The sequence below is a fragment of the Pelodiscus sinensis genome, chromosome 31 (genome assembly GCF_052426305.1).
Source record: "Pelodiscus sinensis isolate ZL-2025 chromosome 31, ASM5242630v1, whole genome shotgun sequence".
NCBI classification, from domain to species: Eukaryota; Metazoa; Chordata; order Testudines; family Trionychidae; genus Pelodiscus; species Pelodiscus sinensis.
This window is the reverse complement of record NC_143082.1, coordinates 4,530,561-4,545,315: the sequence shown is the minus strand read 5'-3', so window position 1 is coordinate 4,545,315 and position 14,755 is coordinate 4,530,561. Positions and strand designations below refer to the sequence as shown.

The window sequence follows — 14,755 nt, the reverse complement described above, 5'->3', positions numbered from 1 at the left end:
ACACATATCAACAGAAATCCATGATATTGATGACTTTTTTGTTTTGGTTCCCACCTGCGGGCCGCAAACGAACAGGCCACCGGCCGCATGTGGTCCACGGCCTGCGTGTTGAGTAGCACTGATCTAGATCATCCCTCACAGGTGTCTATCCCACCTGCTCTTAAATATCTCCAGCGATGGAGATTCCACAACCTCCCTAGGCAACTTATTCCGGTGTTTAACCAGCCTGACAGTTGGGAAGTTCTTCCCAATGGCCAACCTAAACTTCTCTTCTGCAATTTAAGCCAATTGCTTCTTGTTCTATCCTCAGAGGCCAAGGAGAACAATTTTTCTCCCTCCTCCGTATAACACCCTTCTGGATTCTTGAAAACTGCTATCTTGTCCCCTCTCAGTCTTCTCTTTTCTAAACTACACATGCCCAATTCTTTCAGGGTACATCTAAACTACATGCCTCTGTCGGCAGAGGCATGTAGATTTGTTTGTTCAGCAAAGGCAAATGAAGCCGCGATTTAAATGATCGCGGCTTCATTTACATTGACATGGCTGCCGCGCTGAGCCGACAAACAGCTGATCAGCTGTTTGTCGGCTCGCCGCTAGTCTGGACGTTCCCCCTGTCGACATCAAAGCCCTTTGTCGGCAGCCCCGGTAAACCTCATTCCACGAGGAATAACGGGGCTTCCGACAAAGGGCTTTGATGTTGACAGGGGGAACGTTCAGACTAGCGCGCGAGCCAACAAACAGCTGATCAGCTTTTTGTCGGCTCAGCACGGCAGCCATGTAAATATAAATGAAGCCGCGATCATTTAAATCGCGGCTTCATTTGCCTTTGCCTGTGTGTCTAATCTACATGCCTCTGCCGACAGAGGCATGTAGTCTAGACACAGCCTCAGTCTCCCCTCATGGTCCATGTGTTCTAGACCTTTCATCATTCTTATTGCTCTTCTCTGGACCTTCTCCAGTTTCTCCACATCTTTCCTGAACTGTGGGGCCCAGAACTGGACAAAATACTCCAACTGAGGCCTAATCAACGCAGAGGAGAGCGGAAGAATGATGTCTCGTGTCTCACTCACAAGACCACCAGACACTGACTTGCAGGGGAAATCAACCAAACTACCATCCCTGGAGCATGTTCCCTGGCAACGCAGTGAAGCGGCCAGGCTCAGTACAATCCAACCTCTTGAGTCTCTTGAGCTCGTACTTCCCCTGACACCCCTGTCTGTGCCATGACGTCTTATATATCCTGCACCCAAGGAAGAGCCAGCACGGGGAAGAAAGTTGATCTTGTGGTTAAGACACCAATCTAAAGAGTCAGGACTCCTGGGTTGTATCTCCAGCTCCAATGGGGTGGGCAGAATGGGCCAGGGTCTACTCCTAGCTGAGGGAGGGGAGGGCTGTCTAATGGTTAGAGAAGGGAATTGCAGATCAGGAGATGTAAGTTCTATTGCTAGCTTAGGGAGGTGCTCTGTGGGGAGCAGTGTGGGACACAAGGTCTAAGTTTCACAGGGGCTCAGCATCTGGGGCCCAAGCCTCAGAGCTTGTACGGGGGAAGCTGAAAACAGCCCAGGCTGGGGAAAGGAAGCGGGGCTAGGAAGCTGGTCTGTGGGTAGTTTTTTGCTAACAAGGCCAGCTCCGAGGAGGAGAGTGAAAGCAGCCATGTACTGTGCATTTGGAACAGGCCCGGGGGGGGGGGTGCCCTTGTGCTCCTTGGTTCCCAGAATCCTCCTCACCGGAGCGATGATTTGGAGAAACCCCCCTAAAAACGGCTGAGTGTAAAAATTGCTCGATTTCCCCTCAGCAAACAGTGATGCAATCGAGGCCGGCAGGGCGGACAGGAACTGGCAGCACAGCTGGTATGGGATCGGGAAGTGGGGGTGGTGGAGCGGGAAAGCGCCTGGTACCTAGTGCAGCTGTGTGTCGGAATTTCCTTGCAATCTCTGCAGACGTGAGCAGGACCAGATTAAGCGGCGGGGGGGAGCTAGCCAGGCAGCTGCCCAGGGTGCCAACCTATGGGGGGTGCCTGATGGCAGCTGTAAGGGGCGCAATCAGGCACCGTGCACCCGGGGCTGGGGGCCGCGCCACACCCCTTAGAGCTGCAATCAGGTGCTGCGCGCCCGATTGCAGCATTAAGGTTCGCAGTATCCCGGGGCCGGGAGCCGCACATGTGCCATGCACCTGGGGGCGGAGCCGTGCATGCGTCACGCACCCGCTGCCCGGGGCGCAGGAATGGCTCGAGCCGGCCCTGGATGTGAGGTGAGGGGCACCCTGGCTTCTTAGGAAATCCCAGGGGGGGGGAAAACCCTCAGCGGTTGCCTGGGCAACAAAGCAAAGTTTCTTCTGTATGTTAAAGGGGTCGGGAGTGGGGCTGGGTTAGAGCAAACACTAAGGGTTCCTGGGTTCTGTTCCAGCCCTAGAGGGAAGTTGGGTCTAGTCACGTGGTTGGAGCGGTGTTTATACTCGAACTCAGGATTCCGGGGCTCCTGTCCTCAGAAGCAAGGGGATGGTGGGGTCTAGTGGTTAGTGTATAGCCTAGGACTCCTGGGTTCAATCCACACCATTAGGAGGACAGTGAGGTTGAGTGGTTAGAATAGGGAAATGTGACTCCTGGGTCCTACACCTGCCTCTTTTTTGGGCTGTTTTCTAATTTACTTTCCATGCACGTGGTAGGTAAGACACTTGGCATGTCCGGTGACACCTCCCTTGCCCTGGGAAGAAGAGAGGTGACTAAGTGGGCGGGTAAGCAGGTTCCGAGGTTTCTGCCACTTAAGCATTGAGCCACTGACAGATACGGGGAAGTCCTGGCTCCCAATTCTCTTCTCAGGCCACTGCCCGGCACTCCCGCTATGCCAGTGTGTTCGGGTGTGTGTGTGTGTAATGCACAGGCCTAGCAGGTGTGGTCGTGTTAGTCCCTAGCAGCTGACCCCCACGACTGCCCCACCAGCCTGCTACTCAGTGCTAAGGTGAGACTCAGGAGGTGCTGAGTTTGGCTCTTGGGCTCCATGGTGGCATTCCACCGGGCGAGGGCGCGGCCACCTGGCAGGGCTGGATCCAAAGGATGGAGGCTAAATACAGTAACTGGGCAGGGAAATCTGAGAGCAGCGCAGCCGCCGAAGCAAGGACAAGAAGGCGTGTGTTTTCCAGCTACGACAGCCGCAAGGAAGGGCAGGTACTAGCGTCTGCTCCCGCAGTCCCAAGTTTAGTTCTGCCTTTCGGTGTTGCACTAGCCACCTGGCCTGCAGGCCCTGTGCCCTGCAGATAAAAGGGTGCAAATAAACCCAGTGGTAGGGTATGCAAATCAAGCAAAGATTTTTTTAAAAAGTATGCAAATCAGCATATTGCCACAAAGCTAATGGGGCGCGTCCAGATTCCCTCTGACCAATCAGAGCAGCTTCTAGCTGCTGAAGCAAAGGGCCTGCCTCTCACTGGAAAGCCGGGGGCCTCTCCCCTTCTCGTGTTCCCCCTTGTTTTGCAAACTGTTCCCAGGACGTGTTGCCCAATAGATCCTCCCTGGGCCGAGTATGGAACCCAGCCGAGGTCACAGTCCAGCTGTGTATTTGTTCAGGGACATGCACCGGTCGTCTGTGCGTGGGAGGGTCAGGGCCGTGCTGTCTGAATTGATCAGATATCGAATGATTCAACAGGAATTTTCCAGAAGCCTGGGTCCGAGGGCGCCTTGAAGCCGGCGGTCCCCGATTGGACACGTGGCCGCTGCCAGCGGGCTGGTGGCCCCCGCACCTCGCGCCTCTTGGCCCCGCTGAATTTCGTTGCCCTTCTTGCTGTAGCCACTCGTGGCCAAGGGGATAAAGCGCAGCCCTCGAGCGGCAGCCGGCCTCCGTCTCACGGCGTTGGGACGTGGGTTTCTAAGGCGCCCTGTTTGGCGTGTTTCAGGCTCCTGCATCGCTCTGTGTCCACAGGGACACGTGGCAGCACGGGGCTGTAGTGCGCGCATGAGTGAGGCTTTATGACAAGGTGGGCAAGATAAGGCCCCGGGGCCGAATCCGGCCCACCAAGCCTTTCAATCCAGCCCGTGGCCCCGCTGGACCCATAGGCCGGGGGCAGCCGCTTCATCTGCCTCTCTCCGCTGGGATTAGACTGGGTTTCCCAACCAGGACCGGACTAAAGGGTGGGCTAGCCGGGCAGCTGCCCAGGGTGCCAACTTACAAGGGGCGCCCGGCTCCTGGTGGGCTACAGAGGCTGCCCGGGGCGGGGGCCATGTTAACCCCGCAGCACCGGCCAGCAGCGTCCTTCCCCCTGCGGCCACAGGGCCCTCCACGGCCAGGCACAGCCCACCCCAAGCGGCCCCGAGCTGCGTGCCATCGGCGGTGGCCAGGCCGACTGGGCAGCGCATGCGTCGTGCGCCCAGAGGCAGGGCCATGCGCCCCAGGGGCGGTGTCACGTGCCTAGGGCCCAGGGCGCCAAAATGGCTCGGGCCAGCCTTGTTCCCAGCCTATGGGTCGGGACCCAAATATAGGTCATCATTACATTTCAAAAGGGTCACCAGGTGCCTCCTCAGGTGGCTCTTAAGGAGCCATTCACACATTTTTTGAATTGCCCTGGGTCACCAAGTCTTCCTGAATTGTCAGAATGGGTCCCCCTCTGGAAAAGGTTGGGAACTGCTGGGAGAGGGAGGTTTTGTGCATTGTGATCCCCCCTTCACCCACCTCCTCCTGTACCCCACCCCCTACCCCAAGCTCCCTTCCCCCCCACACCTCCATCCTAGACCTAGGATGCACCTTCCCCATCGCAAATTGTTCCCCACTCCTGTTTTATGGAAATGGGCTCAGGAATAGTTTTGGGGGACTGCCTGGGCTCCTTCCTCCGACCCACGTCCCCTACTTCCTGTGAAATGACTCAGGAGCTCCTTTTACGGTACTTTCCGGAAGATGCACGGAAGGGAAGCGAATCCTTTATTTCGTACATTGAAATACACCCCTTGACTTCTGCATGCTGCTCTATAGGGCCGGTCTAGGGGGACACGGGGCCTGGGACAACCTCCCACCCCTGAACCTGGGTGCAGAGCCCAGGGCAATGACCTCGCCTGTAGGCCCTGCCCCTGCCCTCTGCTCTACCCCATCCCACCCCTGCCCCAAATCCTGCCCCTGCTTGCACCTGGTGTGGGCAGCAGCAGGGGGCGGCTCCCTCACTCGCTGCGGTGGTGGGAACTGGAGCAACCCGGCGGCCTGCTCTACCCCATCGCCCTCTCCCCGCCCGCTGTGCTCCACTTCTCCGTGACAAAAGGAGTGCTCTGGGGCCGGGGACGTGCTGCTTCCTGCTGCTGCGGTGAAGCCGAGCACAGCAGGCTGGATGAGTGGAGCCACTGCAGAGAGCATGGGGGGGGGGTGACCCTAGAAGCCACCGCGTGCTAGACCCTTAGGGAATCCCTGGGGCTTCCCTAGCCCCCGTCCCCAGCTCTGGTTGCCCCATCTCAGACAAGGTTTGTTAGAAATGGAATCGATCCAGGGAAGGGAAACCAAAGGGATGAAAGGGTTAAGCTTCCCTATGAGAAGAGATTAAGCAGCCTGCGGCTCTTGGCTCTTGGGGTGGAGAAAGTGACGGGGGAAGTGTTATTTACTCCTTCCCAGAACACAAGGGTGAGGGGTCACCTGATGAAATGGATAGGCAGCAGGTTTGAAACCAACAAAAGGCAGCACTTCTTCACACATCATGCTGGCCAACCTGTGGAACTCCTTGCCAGGGGATCTTGAAAAAGCCCAACCGATACAGAAGTGGTTTTTTTTAAGGAGATAAGTTCCTGGAGGATAGTTCCACCAATGGCTATTAGTCAAGCTAGGCAGGGACACAGACGCATGCCCTGGGTGTCCCTAAAATTCTGAGTGCTTGGTGCCGGGACTGGATGACACGGGATGGACCACTTTATAATCACCCTGGTCACCTTCATTCCCTTTGAAACATGCAGCATTGTTCACCCTCAAAAGACTGGATCCTGGGCTGGGGGACCATTGGCCTGACCCGGTCTGACTGTTCATCCTCTTTCCACCATGGAGAGGCATCATTAGGACAGAAAGGGCGAGATTAACCCTTCCATGGCAGGGCCACTCATCTCCCCAGAATTCTCCTGTAACAGTCAGAATTCGTGTATAGAACAGCCCGGCAGAATGGTAACGGACCAGCCTTTGTCCCCCTTGTCTGTTCAAACTGTAAACAGTCTCTCACCACGAGTACGTGCAGCACCCGGCCCAACGGGGCCCTGATCCCAGCTGGGGCAGGGCCTGTCTCTCGCTGTATCTGTGCAGCGCCCGGCCCAACGGGGCCCTGATCCCAGCTGGGACAGGGTCTGTCTCTCGCTGTGTCTGAGCAGCGCCCGGCCCAACGGGGCCCTGATCCCAGCTGGGACAGGGTCTGTCTCTCGCTGTGTCTGAGCAGCGCCCGGCCCAACGGGGCCCTGATCCCAGCTGGGGCAGGGTCTGTCTCTCGCTGTGTCTGAGCAGCGCCCGGCCCAACGGGGCCCTGATCCCAGCTGGGACAGGGTCTGTCTCTCGCTGTGTCTGAGCAGCGCCCGGCCCAACGGGGCCCTGATCCCAGCTGGGGCAGGGTCTGTCTCTCGCTGTGTCTGAGCAGCACCTGGCCCAACGGGGCCCTGATCCCAGCTGGGGCAGGGTCTGTCTCTCGCTGTGTCTGAGCAGCACCCGGCCCAACGGGGCCCTGATCCCAGCTGGGGCAGGGTCTGTCTCTCGCTGTGTCTGAGCAGCACCCGGCCCAACGGGGCCCTGATCCCAGCTGGGGTTTCTGGGCACTGCTGTGGTACCAAGAAATAATAACGAACCTTCACTAATGAGGGCATGACTTCTACTTACCAGTTAATAGTGAGAAAACTAATGACATTTTACCTGCCCATTAAACTAAATGTGCAAGGCCAGTGTGTGGCGCATGGATGTATATTCCTAGGGGCCAGGGTCCAAGCCCCCACCTGCCTTGTAAGATAATATATATATTTTAAAATAATGTAAAAATGGGTTGGAAAGAGTAATTTTTGAGGGCTCTGGCTGGGGACGAGGGCTCTGGGGTGGAGATGAGGCTGAGGGGTTTGGGGTTCTGGAGGTGGCTGAGGGGTGGGGGGTGGTGTGCAGAGGTGAGGGTTGTGGGGTGGGGCTGAGGTTGAGGGGTTTGGGGTTCTGGAGGTGGCTGAGGGGTGGGGGGTGGTGTGCAGAGGTGAGGGTTGTGGGGTGGGGTGAGGTTGAGGGGTTTGGGGTTCTGGAGGGGGCTGAGGGGTGGGGGGTGGTGTGCAGAGGTGAGGGTTGTGGGGTGGGGTTGAGGTTGAGGGGTTTGGGGTTCTGGAGGTGGCTGAGGGGTGGGGGGTGGTGTGCAGAGGTGAGGGTTGTGGGGTGGGGCTGAGGTTGAGGGGTTTGGGGTTCTGGAGGTGGCTGAGGGGTGGGGGGCTGGTATGCAGAGGTGAGGGTTGTGGGTGGGGTGAGGTTGAGGGGTTTGGGGTGCTGGAGGGGGCTGAGGGGTTTGGTGGGGTGGGGAGGGTTGGTGTGCAGAGGCGAGGTTTGGGGTGCTGGAGGGGGCTCAGGGCTGGAAAAGAGGGTTGGGGTGCGGGGGGTCAGGCTCTGGGATGGAGTGATGAGGAGTTTGGGGTGCAGGCAGGTTGCCTGAGGCTGGGGCCAGAGGAGGACTCCCCTCCCCCGCCCTGTCCCCTCTGGCAGCTGTGACCCACCGAGACCCACCCCTCCCCACCTCTCCCCACCGCCCGGGCCTGCTGATGGAGCAGTAAAAGGGGTGATTGCCCCGAGGCCTGGGCAATTTAAAAAGGCCCCGGGGCCCTGCCCGCTGCCACGGTAACGCTGCCTGCTGTGGGGAAAAGCTTCTCTTGATTCAAAGGGGCTTTTGACCTGCCCCATGCAGGTCCCGGGCAGTCCAGTAGCACGTACCCCTCCCTCAGCTGCCCCAGGCCTGCATGGGGAGTATCCAAAGCCTTCAGGGCTGTCCCTAGGGAGCTGTGGGGCCCAGGGCAGCCCCCCTTCCACCCCAGTTCCCTGCCCCACTCCACCCCCTCCCCAAACCCTCTTCCGTCCCCCCTGCTCTGCCCCCTCCACCCCCCTTTACACCCCTTCCCCGAACACCCAGCAGCCGCCTGCTCTGCTCGGCCGCCCTCTCCCCACCGGCGCCGATCTCAGCCGCCCCTCGGCGCCCCCCTGATAGCACGACTAGTCCCCCCACGGGGGCGGATGGGACCATGAAACGTCCTGCAGGTGTTTAAAGGGCGAGGCGGCTGATTGCGGCCCATTCGAGTCGGGTGCGGCGGCTGGACTCTCCCGGGTTCGGGGCCGTTTACACTGCTGGGCCTCGGGCTCTAACTGGTGCGACCGGCTCTGGGGTTATTTCTGAGACAGCGCCAGGCCCGGGCCGGCACCGGTCACAAGAGGCCCAGTCCCCATAGGAGGCCTATGGCAGGCCAGTGACAAAACCCCAACACCTTTTCCCTTCACCACTCCCCGGGCTGCCGAGTGGGTCCCACGGACCCCCGGAGCCTTATGATGCTTGTGGTTAGGCAAGCCCGCCGGCTGTGTAGCCATAAGCAAACATGTTGCAATTGGATGTCTTTGGATCCGGTCCAGACCGAAGCCTTGTCCAAACACCGCTGCCAGGAAAAGGAACCTCTTACTGGAAACACCTGATAACCCGCCCTCCCCCAGTAACTCCTCCTTGCTTTGCTTTTGCCCAGAGGAAGGCCAAACCAGACGTGGGGAGGGTCCCTGTGGGGCGAGGCGGGGTTACACCAGCGGAGGATTTGGCCCAGAGAGCTGAAGGCCTGGTGTAGCAAGGCGGTTAACCCTTAAAATGCCAGGGTAATTGCAGCTGGAGAGGGATCGGTTAATCGGTGCGCCTGCAAATGCTGCCAGGTTAGCAACCTGTTTCGAGCTTCAAAGCCACCTAAGGGATTTGGACACCCATTTGCCATGCAGTGTCTCTGAAACCCCTATGTGGCTCGGAAAATGCCAACCAGGGACTGCCACTCTGGTTTGGTGGGTCATCTACAAGAATGATTATTCCCAGATAATCTAGAGACGGGTGCACGAAACCCTAGTGTGGAGGATAGCCTGCCTCTGGGGGACATTACCTCTTACCACCCCTTGCCTTGTGCCCTGAGGCAGGACTATCATGTGGCAATGAGTTCCACAGATTAATCCCACATTATTATTTCCTGTCATCTCTTTTATGGCAGCAGCACCCGAAGGCCTTCTGGGTGCTGGGTGTTGTGCACTCATACGGAGCAGGTGCAGACGATGTGGTGACTAAACACACCAGCGCCCTGTCTGTATTAGCACTTCCATCTGTAGCAATGTAGATTCCCTAATGGAGCCTAGAGCAGTCCTGGTCTAGGAGACAGTTTTTGATCCAAAGGTTTTACAGTCCAAGTGCATGGAAGAGACAGAGGGAGCTTTACGGAGCTGCCTTCAGGACTGCGAGCACTTTGCCTCCTGAAATGTCTCAGGATTTGCCCAAAGTAAAAGAGTGAGTCAAAGGCAGAGTCCGGAACAGACTCCAGGAGTCTCAGCTCCACCTCCCCCATTCTAACCCCGTAGATCCCACTCCGCTCCCAGTGCCTGGATTGTAACTCAAACATCCTGACTCCCAGCACCCCTCCCATGCTAGGTCTGACCTGGGGCGGTTGGGAGCCCTGTCATTCCATTCTGTGGCTAGCGCTTTGCCATGGAGCAAACATAACACAACCGCAGGCCCCTAATTCCAACTCCCCCACGTGAAAAAAAAAACAGAACAATACATTCTCGTGCCGGGAGTGAAGAAAACATCTTTTCTTCCAAACTCCCCGGTTTCCTGGGCTCCTCCCCATCAGGCATTAACCCACCCAGCTGTTTGCACAAGGGCTCCGCTTACAGGGAGCTCTCAGGATAAATAGCCCTGAGAGAAGAACTTCTCCTCCTGACCCTCCTGCCATCACCATGGGGGGCTCGGCTTTCTACCTGCTGGCCACCTTGGCCTTCTGCTTCCCGGCTGTTTCTCACAGCCAACTGTAAGTACCCCTGCGCTTCTGCCACGGTGGCGCGATTAGCCTGAGTTCCTGAAGCAGCTAAAAAGCGACATTGCCTTCTCTTCCCTGCCACTGTGTGTGGAGTGGAGACAGGCTATAGAAATTCTCTTCCTCACTCTGTCCAGCCATACTGCTCCCTCGCTCAGTTCAGAGGCTGATTTTGGGGGGTTGGAAGTTGGGATTTTTTTTTTTTTTACAGAATAAACTGGATTTTGAAGTGGGTTTTGGCCACAAAAGCTCACAACACTATATATATGTATATGTTAGTCTTTAAAGTGCCACAGGGCTACTTGTTGTTTTAAAAAGTTGTTTTTAAAGTTACAGATTAACACAGCTGCCCCTCAGACTTTTGAGTTAACCAGGTGTAAACTGGGAGTACTCACGCACCTGAAATGCACTGAAATCAATGGGCGGTTTTCCCCCTTGGTTTTAGCGGACTTTGGATCAGGCTTGAAAAGAGACTGGAATCACGTCCTATAGGGTCACTTCTAGAACTCCTTGCTCATTTTCTACATCCGCTAGACACCCAGTGGGGCTAAATTCAGTTCTCATTGTAACTCCATTGATCAAGGGGATTGCTTGTGATGCACGAGGCAGACCACGACCCAGGTCACTTCCAAGTGGCTGATGGGCCTCCAAAGCGCCATGGTCCACGCTTTGGCCACTGGACTGTGAGTCAGGACTCCCGGGTTCTAGTTCCACTGCTGGAGGGACTGTGCCAACCAGGCCAGAGAGGTGAGAAGAGTAGTGGGAGCTCTGATGCTCTCACAAGGGGAGATGCTTGGGTTCTAGCACAAGCTGTAGGAAGGGAGTGAAGTCTAGCGGTTAGAGCCCGGGAGGGGAGTGGTGTGGTGTGACTAGGAGTCAAATCCGCTGGGCTCCTCTCTAGGCAAAAGGGTGGCACTAGGACCGCTCAGGCCGTGCACAGGGCAGTGCATGCCACAGCGCTCCTGACTGCGTGATGGCAGCTGAGGGAATGCAGGAGGGGCAGCATTGCCCTCTCCATGGGGCACTGGGGTCAGCATAGACGGGAGAGCTCTTTCTCCTGAGCTCCCACCCTGCTGCCTGCAGCACAGCACCCCCTAGCCATGCACTGGGGCATGACAGGCAGCACTGGCTGCCAAGAGAGAGCGCCCCCTGCTGAGCTACTGAATCTGTTCCCTGAAGCACAGCACCCCCTAGCACTACATTGGGGTCAGCTCTGGCTGCCAGGGGAGAGCGCCTCCTACTGAGTCCCCACCCTGCTCTCTCCCACACAGCGCCCCCTAGCTGCGCACTGGGATATGGGAATCAGCACTGGCTGCCAGGGGAGAGCGCCCCCTACTGAGCCCCCACCCTGCTCTCTGCCGCACAGCGCCCCCTAGCTGCGCACTGGGATATGGGAGTCAGCATTGACTGCCAGGGGAGTGCGCCCCCTACTGAACTCCGCCCAGTGCAAGATTGAAGAATTCGGGGGCCTTAGCCTTGTGGAAATGGGGGTGGGCAACGCCAGGTCCTGCCGTTGAGATTGTGTGACTGGGGAGTGTTGGGTCCTGTCCCCAGGGGATTGGAGGACCTAGGCAGTAGGGCCGGGCCAGACAGCGAGCCCTCCGCACATACCCCACGTGAGGGTTCCTGTCCCACGGGGCTGGGCTGGCTCTCTGCTCCAGACTGTTGGCTCTAACCAAAGCACAATGGGCGATGCCTCTCCCTGTCAGGCCCTGTCCCTTTCCTTGGTGCCTGCCGCACGATGGCCTATGATGGGCCAAATGAAACAATCTGGCAAGTTTATTCTGCCCCACCAGTGGACAGGTCCCCCCCGAGGGGCACGTTGGGTTCTCTGGGCCTGCCCCCACCAGCACAGAGTTGGAAGACAGCGCCCCCTGCTGCGCCACCACTAGCTGCAGTACGGTGCCCACCCAGTGCCGGGACATGGGGTCAGCACTGACTCACAGCGAAGAGCGCCCCCTACTGGCTCGGTGTCCACCTGGGCGCTCGACTTTGGTTTCACGGCAACAGAGGATCAGGCTGTAAGACAAAGCCACCCAAAGCAATTTTCGTTGAGCGACGGGAGTGCATTATGCCCTCCACTTTTCACGTGTGTGTGTGTGTGTGTGTGTGTGCGAGATCTGTATTGAGTATGAAAAATTTGAGTCCAGTCATCAGTTGCCCTTCACCCCTGAGTGACACACAAACAACGTGGCTGACATTTAGCAACACTTTTTCTTTCCCTCCAGGTGCATTTCCTTGTGAATTCACAACACCATAGTGATGTAATCAGTCAGTTATTTCTCAGGGAAGGTGGCAAATGTTGCTTCAGTGGCTGGGGGGGGGGAGGATTGTCTAGATTGCCTAGGTGATTTAGGAGCAAAGTTAATTCGACTTGCCAAAGGCTTGTCTACATGAACAATTAGTTCATGGCAAATTGGGATGTAAATCTATACACACACACACACACACACACACTGCACACTGTCTGTGAGGACACTGCTGATGCATACAAATAGTTCCTGACGGCACTTTATGGTACTCTGTTTCAAAGTGGGGGAGGAATTGTTAGTGCGGGGACACATAGACACAGGCAGGAGGCTGGGGGAGGCTAGCTTCACATCCGTTTGCTAGAACTAAATGTTCGTGTAGACCAGGGGTCTCCAAACTTTTCAGCCCGAGGGCCGCATTAACTATCAAACAGCAGTTCGGGGGCCGACTACACACTTGAGGTCCAAATAAAAAACAATCAAAACATGGATGTTGTTTTTAATTATTTATTTAATATTATTTTATTCAGTTATTATTTAATAACACATTGATACACTACACATGAACACCTGTATTAGTGTGAATGGTGAAATTGTTTCCTGGATGCCAAAATAGCAGACATTTCTGGCTTTAGATTTGTTGTCCCTAACATCAACAGTGACCTGTGAATCCGTTTCTCCCGGAAGGGGAGGGGAGGCTTTTCCCCCTGCTCTCCCCTTCCTCTGCACGCTGTCCTCCCCTCCTGCTTGCCACCGCTCACTCCTTCCCTCCCCCTGGGCGGAAGGGGTCACCTTTTTAAAGTTCCCGCCGAGGTTCACATTCCCCCGCACGTCGCCGGGCGGGCGTTACCACCACCGCCCATCCTGCCCCCTGATTGGCCGGCTGCCCTGTCAGTCTGGGCGGGGGAACGCCGCCCGTGCTAACCCCCGCCCCCTGCGCCGTTTGCCGCCGCGCGGCCGCTTGTCAGCGGAGCGGCCCGCTTCTCCTGCCCCGGCGCGGCGTGAGTACAGGCCGCACACCCCTGACAGGGCCCCCCCCCCCCCCCCCGCGGCAAGAAGGGCCCAGACAAAAATGTCTCCACGGGCCGGATGAGAGGGCCTCGCGGGCCGTAGTTTGGAGACCCCTGGTGTAGACGAGCCTGAAGCAGACATGAAACACAATTTCCATTCTGTGGCAAATGCCCAAATGTCCTTGTGTCCCACGTTGCACTGGGAAGCTGAAATTCTTTGAGAAACCAATTTTCTGAAAAGCTCCTGTAGGCCGGGGTGAGTAATAATTTTTGCAGGGGGGCACTTCACACACTTTGGTTGCGGGCTGCCCCCCAAAGGGGCGGGCCTTGGGCGGAAAGGGGCTGTTCCCCCTAAGTGCCGTCAGCCCCTGGTGAGTGGGGGCAGGACACTTTGCATGCTCCCCCACCCTCAGGCCCTGATTAGCCTGGGTTGGGGGACCTCACAGTATTTCACCCCTGCTCCTGCCCTGCCAGGCTGGCCATTCCCTCTGGTGCTGCTCGTCCCTGGTGGGGGGAGGAGACCTTCTGTGTGCCCCCATTCCCAGGTCTTGATTGGCCCAGAGGCGGGGGAGCGGCAGGGCAGCCAGAGGCCGGATTCAACGGGTTGGTGGGCCGGATGCGGCCCGCGGACCCTATCATGCCTGCCCCTGGTGTAGGAACTATTGAAACGGACTCACTGAAGGGTTTTGTTTCAACGATTTCAATTGGATTTCTACATTCAGCACAGGAACAGCTGACCTAAACAGGGGGTGGGAGGTTTATAGGAACAGGTTAGAGAAACACCCGTCAGGCAGGGCCCGGCTCAGGGGTTCTCACAACGAACATTTTCTGGGGCCTCAGACCGTAGCCAGCAATTCTTGCGGGTGGCTGCTCTGACAAATTTTCCTCAAGGATTTAATTCGCTTTCGGGGGGGAAATGATAAATATGCATTTACACACGCCCAAATCATTGTGGTTTATGGATGTAGGGTTTATTTTGGGCAGACTCAATAGGGAAAATAATTGTTGTATTTTGGTGCCCTGGGCCTCTGCGGCTTCCCCCTGGCCCGCATGGATCTTCCCGACCCTCACTGATCCTTTCCCGACCCCTTCAAGCCCAGCGTTTCAGTGATTCTATTAACTAACATTAGCACGCCGTCAAGTCGGAACGAAGAGCTGCCGCCTTATGGAAACGAAACGCTTTTTTTCCCTCAGAAAATGTAAGAAAATCGCCGCATCCCTGCGGCACATTTCGGTTTTAATCAGTGCATTCTGATGGAATACAGCGCCTCTAGAGACATTCCCCTCTGCCCGCTCCATTTCTACGTGCCTAAGCTAGGTCAGCACAGCCCCCAGCATGGCACCAGCAGCCTGAATCAGGAACTGAGATTATTCTCAGGTGGCCAGGGTTCTAGCAGCGTGGTGGTTAATCCAATCTACCTGCCGGAGCAGAAGCAGTTAGGTTGATGGAGGAATGGATGGTGGGTTATATGCACTGAGAGAAAAACCCCTTCTGTTGA

General features: G+C 56.8%; 1 protein-coding gene across 1 annotated transcript in view; it reads left to right on the top strand.

Moving 5' to 3' along the window:
* The first annotated feature begins 9,837 nt into the window (after window positions 1–9,837).
* LOC102452901 (A.superbus venom factor 1) overlaps window positions 9,838–14,755 on the top strand; it is a 60,560-nt gene continuing 55,642 nt past the window's right edge. The window contains exon 1 of the mRNA XM_075902305.2: window positions 9,838–9,991. Coding sequence (XP_075758420.1) covers window positions 9,921–9,991 — 71 coding nt within the window. The 5' untranslated portion in view covers window positions 9,838–9,920. The remainder of the gene's footprint in view (window positions 9,992–14,755) is intronic.